The 13,478-nt window shown below is 43.4% G+C and overlaps 1 protein-coding gene across 2 annotated transcripts in view; it reads left to right on the plus strand.

Annotated features, from left to right (window-relative positions):
- The window catches only part of SYTL1 (synaptotagmin like 1), a 66,676-nt gene that overhangs the window by 33,773 nt on the left and 19,425 nt on the right, over positions 1–13,478 (plus strand). For both annotated transcript variants that reach the window (XM_088442182.1, XM_088442183.1), the window contains exons 2-6: positions 1,569–1,791; positions 7,848–7,996; positions 8,467–8,566; positions 8,780–8,825; positions 12,440–12,485. In XM_088442182.1, the coding sequence (XP_088298308.1) occupies positions 1,667–1,791; positions 7,848–7,996; positions 8,467–8,566; positions 8,780–8,825; positions 12,440–12,485 (466 nt within the window). In that variant the 5' untranslated portion in view covers positions 1,569–1,666. The remainder of the gene's footprint in view (positions 1–1,568; positions 1,792–7,847; positions 7,997–8,466; positions 8,567–8,779; positions 8,826–12,439; positions 12,486–13,478) is intronic.

Consider the following 13,478-nt stretch of genomic DNA (forward strand, 5'->3'; position numbering starts at 1 on the left):
TACCTCCCCATAATCGGAGCCTTATGTCAATGTATTAGCTCTAACAAACATTGGGATTAATAGTCCATTAAAATAGTTTTCCTGAACCCGTATTTTCCAGATGTCTACTTTTTACCACTTCCTGATACGATGTTTGTGGTATATGAGTTACACATACATCCTTTGTATACACCTCTAAACAACAGCAACCAGCTTACACAATGACTTAGGGGTGATTCTGAGTCAGACGCATCTGTTAAAATTGAGGCATCACCTAAGTTTGAACCAACTGTACCTACATCTGAATTAGAAAGTGTGGTGTGTGTATGAGCAGCACCATGCATCCGAAGCTGCAAGCAGGTGCGTCCTTGTCGCATCTTGTGTAAAGGGAGACTAAAGTGAAGAAGGCGTTTCTGGATGACGACAGGGTGATGAGTATCAAGATGTACAGAGCGGCTGTGTCTGATGGGAGTCGTGGTCGTGCATTATGACTTCTGTGCTTCTTAGGTGTTCGGACGCAGTTGGAATGTCTGCTTCTAATGGATCTCATGCACCCAGCATGGGACTGCTGCAAGTCCAGATACTAATGATGACAGCTGAAGCACGGATCCAAAAAAACCTATGGGTGGTGCGACCAGGACACAGGAAGTTAGACATAGGCTCACATATCTCAGTGCGGAATCGGTATGATTTACCGCCAGACCCCTGGCCGGCGGTTCAAATACCGACAGCTGCTGGCCGAACCGGATGAAAATCCCGATCGTCCCCAGGTAAGTATTCACTAACCTATTCCCCCACCCTAACCCTAACCCTCCTTTAGGGTGCCTAACCCTAACCTTCCCCCCCAGTGCCTAACCCTAATCCCCCCTCTGTGCCTAAACCTAACCCCCCCCAATTCAGGCCCTTAGTGCGTAGTATATAAACAGTACTGATTTATTATATCACTGTTCCATACATGTTTGCATATTGTGTTAATGTGTATGAATGATGCAAGTTGTATGCACGCTGTGTGACATATTAATTTCCTTCTGTGACTTTTGTTTGCACCCCAAGGGCACATTTTATGTATGTATTATATGAGTTTACCCAGATTCACTTCATATAATTGTGTTCATTTTGTTTGTGTCTAAAGCATTCTATATGAAGCATGTGAGTATTAGGCAGTTAGAAAGATGTTGTGAACTAATGAGCTGATGCAGAGGTGAATGAACGTCTGTATGCAGAGAGCATTCTATGCATATTTTCACACTATACTGTACGTTCTCCGGAATTAAAGCAAACGGAACTATGGACAATGCAGAAACATACGCATTTCAGTCACTTTTACCCTTGTGACTGAAGGGGTGTAACAGGGCTATCTATAACAGAGCACTCTCATGTAGGCAAACTTGAGAGAGCGGGACTGGACACATTTTCGTGTAGCGTTGAATGGAAGCGTAAATAGACCTGTCTCTAGGTGAATCTTTTGCACCAAGAATAGGTGATTTAATTAAGTAAATATATACTGCTGGTTACTGGCATATTATTCTATGCCTAATGTGCCATACAAATACAATGCATATTCATTTCTGTCTTATGCTTTTCTCTAGCTACCAAGTGGTTATCCTGAAGGTCATCTCATAGACTTCACCTGGTATACTTGTGACTTGTGCCCCTATCTAGTGGGGGGTACCAATGTGGGCAAAGCATGCACATGGACGAGAACGGGGACCTTCTGGATCTCAGTTTCTTGACAGGGGAGGAGCAAAGAGTCATAATTCAGGTTCTAGAGCGCGACACAGAACTAAAGGAGAAAGATGAACAGCGCGTGCGGTGAGTGATAAAGAACTGCTTATTTTTCCAAATATTTTCATGGCTGTGCCGTGTGGCAATGATGGTGTTAAAAACTGAGGGCCTGATTCAGAGCAGCTCGTAAGCGGCCGCTCGTTCGCTCCGAGCGATGTTCGCACAACTGCGCATGCGTACGGCTCGTAAAACGCATGCGCGAACCAGTCAGTGCGGTCGAAATTCATGTGCTTGCAAAATAGCAAGTGCCTTCTAATTTGAGTGACAGAATGAGGCGTTTGTGGGTGGTAACAGGGGAAGGTGCTTGAAAACGGGGAGTGGAGATCCGAACGCAGGCGTGCCAAAAGGTCAAAACGGGTGTTTTAAGGGTGTGCATAATTAACAAAACAGCGTCATCGACCACGTCACTTGGTTGTTTCTTAGCCTGAACTGTTCGCATGATTGTGGTAGGAAAATCCAACCACAAGCACCGCGAGCAGTTCATACGCCTTTCAATGTACTCGATTAATCAAATAAATAGCGGATATGACGTAGGATGCGAGCGACCAGGGGGCGTTTTTTACAAAATAGCGAGCACATGTTTCGTTCGCTCGTTCAGACATAGAGGTGTCAACAGACCGCAAAGAGCGAGCGCTCTATTTAAATATCCAGCCCCTTTTTTCTGACCGACCGTTCGCAAATAGCGTCCGGCTCTGAATCAGGCCCTGAACTCTTATGAAATTTCTATTGAACAGGGTTACACTGAACAGCAGTTTCTCAATAGATCCCTTATGCAGTGTTCTCATTCTATTCAGCTTTAAATTATTCATATGAAAAGCCCATTATTTTTCATTATTTTTGTTACAGATCATGCAGTATATTAAAGTCATATAATTATACAGTGCATTCGGAAAGTATTCACAACGCTTCACTTTTTCCACATTTTGTTATGTTACAGCCTTATTCCAAAATGGAATAAATTCATTTTTGTCCTCAAAATTCTACACACAATACCTCATAATGACCACGTGTAAAAAAAATTATTGAGATTTTTGAAAATGTAATAAAAAAAAAAAAACTAAGAAATCACATGTACATAAGTATTCACAGCCTTTGCTCAATACTTTGTTGATGCATCTTTGGCAGCAATTACAGCCTCAAGTCTTTTTGAATATGATGCCACAAGCTTGGCACACCTATCTTTGGGCAGTTTCGCCCATTCCTCTTTGCAGCACCTCTCAAGCTCTATCAGGTTGGATGGGAAGCGTCAGTGCACAGCCATTTTCAGATCTCTCCAGAGATGTTCAATTGGATTCAAGTCTGGGCTCTGGCTGGGCCACTCAAGGACATTCACAGAGTTGTCCTGAAGCCACTCCTTTGATATCTTGGCTGTGTGCTTAGGGTCGTTGTCCTGCTGAAAGATGAACCGTCGCCCCAGTCTGAGGTCAATAGCGCACTGGAGCAATTGAGACTGACGCCTAACTCTAGGAAGAGTCCTGGTGGTTCCGAACTTTTTCCATTTACAGATGATGGAGGCCACTGTGCTCATTGGGACCTTCAAAGTAGCAGATATTTTTCTGTACCCTTCCCCAGATTTGTGCCTCGAGACAATACTGTCTCGAAGGTCTACAGACAATTTCTTGGACTTCATGCTTGGTTTGTGCACTGTCAAGTGTGGGACCTTATATAGACAGGTGTATGCCTTTCAAAATCATGTCCAATCAACTGAATTTACCACAGGGGGACTCCAATTAAGCTGTAGGAACATCTCAAGGATGATCAGTGGAAACAGGATGCACCTGAGCTCAATTTTGCGCTTCATGGCAAAGGCTGTGAATACTTATGTACATGTGATTTCTTAGTGTTTTTTTCTTACTAAATTTGCAAAAATCTCAAAAAAACTTTTTACACGTTGTCTTTATGGGGTATTGTGTGTAGAATTTTGAGGACAAAAACCAATTTATTCCATTTTGGAATAAGTTAGTAATATAACAAAATGTGGAAAAAGTGACGCGCTGTGTACTTCTAATACTGTTACATTTATGCGAATATAAGACATAACCTTGTTAGGTTAATAGAACCATTTGTGTGGGCACTGGGTAAAGCAACTTCACATAATTTTGGGGGGCATGGCCTAATGGTATTTGCTGCGCTGCCAAGAGCAAATTCATCCCCCCCCCCACCACCCCCGCAGAGCCAGGGGCGACTGCTGCTGGTCACTGGCAGCAGTCTCCCTGGACCCACTGCAACCGCTGAGCTAGAGTGGGACCACAGGCTTCTGACATGGGCTGCTGCCGATGACAGGTAAGAGGAGAAGGCAGACAGTGGAACCATGCCTCTCCATCAAGCCCGGGTAAGTAGTACCCATCCCGCCCCTCCCCCCTCAGCGCTCTTGTACACAGTTATAATTATTGCAGTCTACAAACCACAACAAATGTGGATTTGTAGCACATTATTTTGTTTATAAATTACTTTATTTAGCCACTTTTTTTTTGTTATGTGTCATATTTCTACATTTTAATGTTTGTGTTACAATGTTCAGCTATAAATGTATTTTCTTCGATGGTGCAGAAGGCATCCAATCGAATGTGTTGATTTTATGTCTGATTTTGTACAAACAAATGCAAAGTTGGACAGTTATTCACTAATGCTGTGTACACACGGAACGATATGAATGATAATGATATCGATCATCGTTAAATTGTTCATATCGTTTATTTTTATGCTGCCAACGACCAAACATGCGTGTTCCCACATGATGATAACAATATCATTAATCGTCCATGCATGCAGGCCAACCTGGATGATATCTATCAGTGGCTGCAGGAGGAATGGTCGTTGGTCGTGGGTGATATTGTTGGTGTGTGGATGAATGATATCATTTAACCAACACACCAGGAATTTCAAGGGAGATCGTTCAGCGATATCGATTGCTGAACAGATCGTCCCATGTGTATGTAGCATAAGTGCCTGATTTCCTGCACCTCAAAGCATTTATAAAACAAAATTTATTTTGTAGGTTTATAAAACTCCATAACCACTCCTTAAATCAGGAACACCACTTTCAGCCAAATGTGCAATGTCCAACCATTGACGATCATTCAAATGTCTTGTCCTGTAATACATATTTTTGTTACATTTGTCCAAAATGTGAGGCACATTACTGTGGCTAGCTCGCTTTTAGCACGTAATGCCTCAATAAGTCTTAAGGCCTGTCAGTAAGGATCGCAAGTGCGAATGCAATAACAATTACGCACACTGGGCCTGATTCAGACCCGCTCAGCGCTTGCGTGTGAGTAGATGTTAGGCCACTGCGCATGCGCACGCCGGTGCCGGCTCCGACGTGCGCATGCGGGAGACCTGGCTAGCGACGAGCGCTCCGTCGCTCCGGGTCTCACACGAAAAGGGGGTGGCTGTCGATTTTGATCTACAACTCACACCGTTTTGGAGGCGTGGTGTGGGTGGCTTCACAAATGGAGGCGTTCCCATGCGAACGCCTGCCATTTATGAGCGGCCCCACTGACATCACCAGTGATGTCAGTGAGAGAGCTTCCGGCTCTATTAGAGCCAGAAGTTCTCTGGGGCTTGCGACCACGAGACCCTACCACAAGGGTCTCGTTGCAAGCCCGATGGTCTTGACCATCGCGACCATCATCCTGGCCGCTCGCAATAGCTGTGGGTGGTCACCCACAGCTATGCGTCCGGCTCTGAATCAGGGCCACAGTTCCATTGCGATAGTATGCTAATCCATTGCGACCGCTATGCCGCCGCAGCACAACATAAGGACGCTCGCTTTACCTTACACACATCCGTAATGTTTAACAAGACTGCGAAACCATCGGTACAATCGAGTACCATTGCAGTCTCATGCACACTTGCACAAGCCCTGACCTTACTCAGAAATTGCTAACTTCATCGCACACTATGAGTCCACAGGCTGCATATGGCATCGCAGTGGATAATATATGCACGCCCCTGCAACGACGTTGAAATGTACTGGCATGCCTGCGTTCAACCGACAACCCCCCAGTCACCACCCACAAATTGCACTTCCTGTCAATCACTCTGCAAAGGGTCTGCGTGGTCACTGCGATCGTAGTCCCAATTGCAGTCTCCAGTTTGTGCACGCACACTGCGATGCATACGCATGCGCAAAACACAACAATCTGCCAATTGCGTGCGTAATCACGGTTGCGATCGGTAATTAATCAGGCCCTCAAAACGTCCAGATCCTTCCAACACAAGGAGCAAAACATTGCTTCCAAATATGTATATATATATTCCCTTTAGAGAATGGTCAAAATATTTAATCAACACATTATTATTTCTGCACTTCCCTTTGGTTTACATCATGAGAAGTATAAGTATCACCACAGGACTTGCTAAATAGGCTCCGATACCCAGGCAGTGGTTCTACCTATCGTCTGTACCTTCAGGGTTAGAAGAATTGGACATATATGTTGTTGGGTTCCATAGGGGGTGAACCAGCGCAGTAAGATGCCACGTCCAAGGAGCACAATTGTAATATTCATGCACAGGAAGATAAGTCATAGGAAATTCTCTCTTTAGCAACCATAGAGTGTTTGCTCAATAGTGGAAATGCAGTTTTTATGGTATTTTTTTTCCTTGCACTACAGTAATACAGCTTTACATGATGCAATATTCTGTCAGGACTGCTCTGATGATATGACAGGATCAGATCAGGTCAGCAACATTTAGACTTGATGCACTCAGAGCTACAATAGATCAATCCATGGAATCAGTGATGGATATTGTAATTGAGAAAGTTATTATTTTGTATTCAGGTTCGGAGTTCTTGCAGATTGCACATTGATAGAAGTACACACAGTAAACAGGATTAAAAGCTCAGGCAGAACTCTCTGAGTAGCTTGAACCTACAGGCCTCATATTTTTAGTGGACCGTTCAATATTTGATGTTGAATTAGTAGTGTATTTAATTGCTGCTATTTACTAGTTATAGACCTGAATTAAAATGCCTTAGGTCCTGTGGAGAAACTACTGGCATTCAATTAACATAAAGTGATGGGCATATTAGTAAGCCCAAAATTATGGCCAAACCCATGCAAACTGAATTTTTGAGCTATTGAGCTGCGGTCCCCCACTTTATGCTTTAAAATAGGTTTCTATGGTGACTGTCAAACACCAAAAAGCTTAGCCAATTGTAGTCTATGGAGTACATCTACACATTTGTTCTCAAAGAGAATCAGGCCCTTGTGATGAATTAATTGTTTGCTATGCATGTCATAAAGTGGGACTGCAGGTCAATACAGATAAACTGCATCATGTTGACTTCTGCTCAGTATGCAGTACCTGAACCTTGGAACATCTAGGACAGTCTCCACATTGTGGGTGTTTTCATCCGGAGCCTCTTATGTTGTTATTTAATAGGTACTGTATGTTATTCAGGATCACCTTTAATAGCAAATTAAATTTTTAGTGTTACACCCACCATTGCGATTTTTTTTACGGAGTTGCAGCGTCAGTGATAAGCAAATGCTAGTTTCAGCCTTTCCCTTGTGTTTGACCATGTGTAGGAATGTGCAAGCCCTGAGACGCCCACTTTCAATGTCTGTGGACAGCATCTCCGCCGGGGCTTCTGAACACTCCACCATCGGCGCACCATCGTGTTTGCTATCGCCTATGGCTGGCGCAGTGTCTCCTCCTGTACACCGGCTAAACATAGCCTCTGTGGTTGCAGCTCTGCATTTGGGAACGCGTCCACTATCACACCTGTGAAATTCCCATAACACGCCCAAGAGACGCCCATTTTCTCATACCTCTCAGACAGCACCCAGGAACACCCATGGTTTTGCCTCGTCGTAGGAACACAACAGCAGACTCCATGTACACTCAGAGGTACACATGCGCCATAGGGGTTTACAGGACTTTGCGCACATGAGCAGTAGCAAATTATTGCTCAATTGTGCAATTATCGGCTATGCGTCCACTTCTGTATCAGGCCCATAGGGTCATATTTTATGGGGTGGAGGGTAATGTAAAACATTTTAAATCTGGTCTTTACATTTTCATTGTTGGTAAATATAGTAAATAAATAAAAGATATACCCCTTACTGTTGTTGCAGGAAGCTACGGTCATCTCTTTCAGATCCTCGGGCACTGAAACGATTTTCTGGGGATTGGTTCAATGATGTGAGGTCAACACGCCCTTGGGGTCAAGTAGGTGGGGTTGATATTGTGAGGGCATCAATCAGGAGGAAGAAGAAGACCAGAGGTAGGTGATAGTTCTCATACCTATTATCGCTTTCTTCCACTGGGGCCCTTTCAGAGATGCACACAAGCTGGCCAAAGTGACATCTGCATTGTGTGCAGAGAAGTAAATCCATATATTCACCCACATGCAGAGTTGTACACACGTATGTGACTGCACTGCCTCTATCCATATGCTTGTTCAAATAACCTTTACATTGTACAAGAGATTGGTCTGAAATCAATCCTACATGTGACTGCCCCAATGCCGTCTTTTACTCCCATGCAGATACAGGCAAAGCTGCTAGTGACATGTTAACGACTCTCCTGTAGATGTGTGCGCTTTACTATGGGGCATGGGCAGTGAAAACAAAATCTGTATACAAAACAAACTTTTCTTTAACTTTGAATTGGCCCCACTGTGTTTAAGAACTAACCATACCGTAAGATAGATGAATAAAGAGATTACATCACTGTACTAACTTGTTTTAAAAGGTGAATGGGACCAAAATTGGGGTCTGGATGAATCAGAGCTAAACGGGGATTATGACAGTGAGGATACTGAAGAGGATGAAACTGTAAAGCCTGTAACAAGGTAAAACATGAATTGAGATTACAGTTAGATGCCACGGGAAGGAGCAGGACAGAATGCTGTGCTAATGACACATTCTGAGGTTATTTAGCTGTACATTACATACAGTAACAATGCACAATTTAGTTATAAATGTGCTAATAATATTAACAATGTATATGCAAAGCAATACAAGGCTAAACATAATACCTGCTGTCTTTATGTAATTTGTAACAGGTTATCCAGCAAACCTCCCCCACAACAATCCCATGATGACGTACAGGTATGTGAATACACCTTGCCGAATATTACATTGATTCCTGCCCACTTCACATACAGTATACCGTGTTAGGCATGGGTTTGGGATCCCTGCAGTCAGAACCCCGACGCTGGCATCCCAATAGGGTTAGAATACCAACACTTTGTTGTTCGGTATGCTAACCCTCCCCCTTTTCTTACCCTAACCCTCACTCCCCGGTGCCTGACCCTAACCTCCCCCACTAGTGCCTAAACCTAACCTCCACCTTCCTATATCCTAAACCTAACCCTCTCCCCTTAGTGCCTAACCCTCCCCCTAGTGCCTCCCCCTAACCCCGGTACTTACCTTCTCGATTCCAGAGATCGGGATGCAGGTGCCGGGATTCTGACAGGTGTCATTTTAGAGAAACCATAATATCTCCTTTTTCAGGGACAAAAAGGGTACTTGGTACGTGTCCTTGTGTCCCTACATTAAACATGGTGGCAGTGCGAGGCTAATCTTTGTCTCTGATTCAATACTAATAATACATAGCATCCATTAACATTATGGTCCATTCCCTTTGAATAAATACATAAAAAACAAATATTACCTTTTAACTTTATTTTAATAATGTTTTCCTATATAGGGCTGTATTCAATTAGCGTCGAAAAGCCATTTTAGGCGAAAAAGTATCGCTGATGATGTCATTTCGCCAGTGGAAACTTATCTCCGTATTCAATTGTGGAGGCTTTTCGCCGGTGCGGAAACTCAATGCATTGTAACTTACGAAAAAGTTTCGCCTATGAATAGCTGTCGAAAAAAAGTGCAGAATTGGGGTTTTTGGGTGCAAAGTTGCGGGAACCTCCCTGCAGCCTTGGGACAGCCCCCCAAAGGTAAACTGTGTCAAAAAAAGTTAAAAAAATACTTAACACCCCAAAAAAGCAATTTCCTTTTGGGAGAGAATAATACCAAAGTTGGGGGACAAACTTTAAAATTAGCGAAATAGACTCCAGGGGGGTCCCCAAGTATGCCCCAGGTATTTTTAAGTTTGCAGGTGCTTGTGGCAGGTGGATTTTTTACGTTTTTTAAAACTTCACTTTAGCAACTTTAAAATATGCTAGCACCCATTTCGTGTACCCCCAAATTTGCTGGGACTACTTATTTTTGGGAAAAAACACTGCTAAATGCTATTCTTAACCACTTCTGCAAAGATGCTAATTAGCAGCTATTGAGAGCATTTAAGTACCCCAAATACCTTCAGCAAGCCTATTCAGGGATGTCTATAGTGATCCCCAATGTCAGTGCATCTTTTGGGGGGTGCCTGGCTGATTTACCCAAATCTGATAGCACTTTTCGCCAGGTCCGAATTCGCACAGCTTTCAGTAAAATGCTGCACAATGTATATTGGATGCATACTGTATTCCTTTTCCTTTATCTGCCTCCTGATAAAAAGATTGCTAAGGACACTCTACTGGAGAACGAGCTGCCCAGAGTCAGATTAGCACTCATATAAAGAGATAATTAAAAATAATAATAAATAGTTTTTGTTTCAGGTCTAATTAGAGCTGATAGCTCAAGAGAGCCAGATTAAGAGAAGACACCAGAGTTAAGATATATAAATAAGCCATTTAAGGACATAGGGCAGTATTCAATTAGTCTTGCACCCGTGAAACTTTTTCGCATGCCGGACTTTTTGCCTACATCGCGTGTTTTGCATGCGGAAAAGTGTCAGGTGCGCTTCCGCTATTTGGCGTATTCAGTTAGAAAGGACGTGGAAACAGCACCCGGCGAAACTGAAACAGGCGAAAAGTCCTGTCAAAAATAAGGACCCCTTAAAAGATGCACTAACATTAGGGATCACTATAGATGCCCCCGGTTAGCCCTAATGAAGGTATTTGGGATACTTAAGTTGTGACAATTAGTGCATTAACACAAGTGATGAAGAATAGCATTAAGCAGTATTTTCAGATATTCTCAGGAGATGATGGACAGGAACCGCTATCTAAATCAGACTCTGGCGACCCCATCGGGGGTTAGTAGAATAGAATTTACACCTAAAGTTGTAGATTCGGATATCTCTTCTGGAGCTAACGAAACAGATGCCACGCATGGGTCTACAGAATCAAACGCCCCCTCTGGGGCGACAGACTGGAGTCCTTTACTGGGACAAGCAGTCAAAAGTCCTTTACTGGGACGAGCAGTTGAAAGTCCTTTACTGGAACACGATGTTGAAAGTCCTTTACTGGGACGAGCAGTCGAAAATTCCTTACTGGGACAAGCCAAGAAAAAGGGCCATTCAAAGTGTGCTGTGGCCATATGGGGACAACTCCAAGCTACCGGTGCTGTAACCCAATTCCATGGGTACACATGGGAAAATACTAAATGAAACAAAAGACTAGAAATAAACGAAAAAGCTTCCAAACATCTCCTGCCTCTCTTGCAGGTATTACATAAAAAAAAAACTGAGTTACAGGTGGAAATGAGAGGGTTTAAGAGGGAGGGAAGTTTCTGCCTCAGTAGAATAAACTCTTTAGTGCTTTGTCCTCAGCCTCCCCACCAAACCAATTGTTTCCAGTGTCCCCCAGATCAAACAAAATGAATAATTATACATGCCTACTCTCCCGGATTGTTTGGGAGACTCCCAAATTTCAATGAGTTCCTACGGATCTCCTAGTAACCATTCTATCTGTAAACTGTTATCACACAATAGTGAGAATGAAAGTTGTGCCTGTGCAGTACTTCTTCTGACTGTTGGAGATATCAGTGTATACATAACGTCATCCTCAGGCAGTAATCCAGCTCCTTATCCCTTTGCCTAGTCCAGGCTTATTTACTAATCTTGCACGTGAATTAACATGGTCCTCTTCAAATATGTTTACATTATTTTCAGTGGCTGGGGGCTCATTTCCCCCCCGAGTCACTGCTAACTTGGCTACAAAGTGTTGGTGATCAAAACCAAGGGCCACAGTCAAATCAATTCTGGAGATACCATCAATAGTGCCTCTGACGTGCTGTTCTGCAGTTGCTATAATTTTGCTTATGGACCACTGTTGCTGTGGTACAAAGGCTGGCTAAATTAGCAGATATTAAGGCTGATTCTGAGTGGATGCAGCAGCGTCTATGTATGCATCTGTGCCACAGTCGCGCCTGTGATTAACCACTACAAGCCCTTTCCTGGTGTAGAGCTGTGCGCCTGAATGTGCTGACTGAGACGCCCACTGTCAGCATGTTTAGATGCTCATCGGTTGTGCCGTTAAAAGTTGCACCAGCCCCATGCTAGGTGCATATTATACGTCAGAGTATGGCCACCAATATGTGTATCACATATAACAAGTACTTCGGCAACATGCCCACGACACTCCCATAATATGGCCATAAGACGAACCATCTCTGTGCGTAGCCATCTCCCTGTCACCATCTAGGAATGCCCATTACATTTACAATACATTCCCAGAATGTGCCTCTTAATCTGTCCTGCGGCTCTGTAAATACGCACTGTGTGACAATTTCTCTGTGAGACGCATGTACAGTTGAAAAACATCACTCAGCTATGTGAATATTGGCGTTACGTCTGAATCAGAATCAGGCCTCCTACTTATAGCATGTGCTCAGACCTGACAGGCTTTGTGGTTAATGTCAGCTTCTCCTCTCCTCTGTAGGGTGATTACAGTTCTTCTAAAGAGGAAGAGGAAAGTGACACGCCAGGTTAGTAACTATACTTTATTCCATCCATCCTGTCACTCTGGTTCAGTCTTAAGTCTTATAAGTAAATTTACTAAGCTCCGTGTTTGCCCGAGAGAATAAATCATTAGTTAACCCAAGCGCTGAGCAAAAATAGACAATGACCAGCAGCTGCTGAGAGATGGCTGCTACCACCTTAAAAAAAGAAAATTCCAAAGAGAAATATATACAAGGGTGTTAAGGTGCGTTAACCGGCATTCTCTGACAAAGTGCCGGGTGCGTGGCTGTTAGCGCCGCGCTAAGCAGAAAAATAGCTGCGCGCCCCGCACTTTGGTCGGAAGAAGAAATCCTTGGCGCGCCCAAACAGTGCGGTGAATTGAATAGCTGCGGTAGCTCCCTCCCGCGGCTATTCAATATCGCGTTGAATTGATTTCCCCCCTAAGAGACCAAAAAACGAATAATAAAAAAAATTTAATTTAGGAAATAAATAAAAATGGAGACAATAAAATAACAAATACTATATGACCCAAAGAAAAAGTAAAAAATATAATAAATTAAGAATATATATTTTTTTTAAAATAAGTCACACCCATTTAGATAAAAAACACTTCATAGATAGAAGAAGCACAGAAGACTTTAACGAAAACAGACTTGCAACAAAGTGTGGTAATTGTTGTTACTATAGTGTCTTATATTAGCTGCAGCTGGATAGTTGTTATGATGACTCTCCCTTAAGCTGGGCATACACGTCCAGATAAAATGCTTGTCAGACCGACAGACATTTTATCTGGCAGCCTGCCAGCCGCATATGTTCGCGGCTTACACTGAGAGATTTCTCACAGTGTATCAGCCCGACACCTGCGCTCCACCCCCGGGGGAGGAGACATTTCCCTGTTCCTTCCATGAGAAGGAACACAGGAAATGTCTGTCTGTCGGCAGCGGCTGGGCATACACTGCCAGATGTGGCCGACATTGTACTCATACATATCACAATGGACGGGCATGCTGGACAATCTG

This window comes from Taudactylus pleione, unplaced genomic scaffold, assembly GCF_031769625.1.
Source record: "Taudactylus pleione unplaced genomic scaffold, aTauple2 ptg000305l, whole genome shotgun sequence".
In the NCBI taxonomy this organism is placed as follows: Eukaryota; Metazoa; Chordata; class Amphibia; order Anura; family Myobatrachidae; genus Taudactylus; species Taudactylus pleione.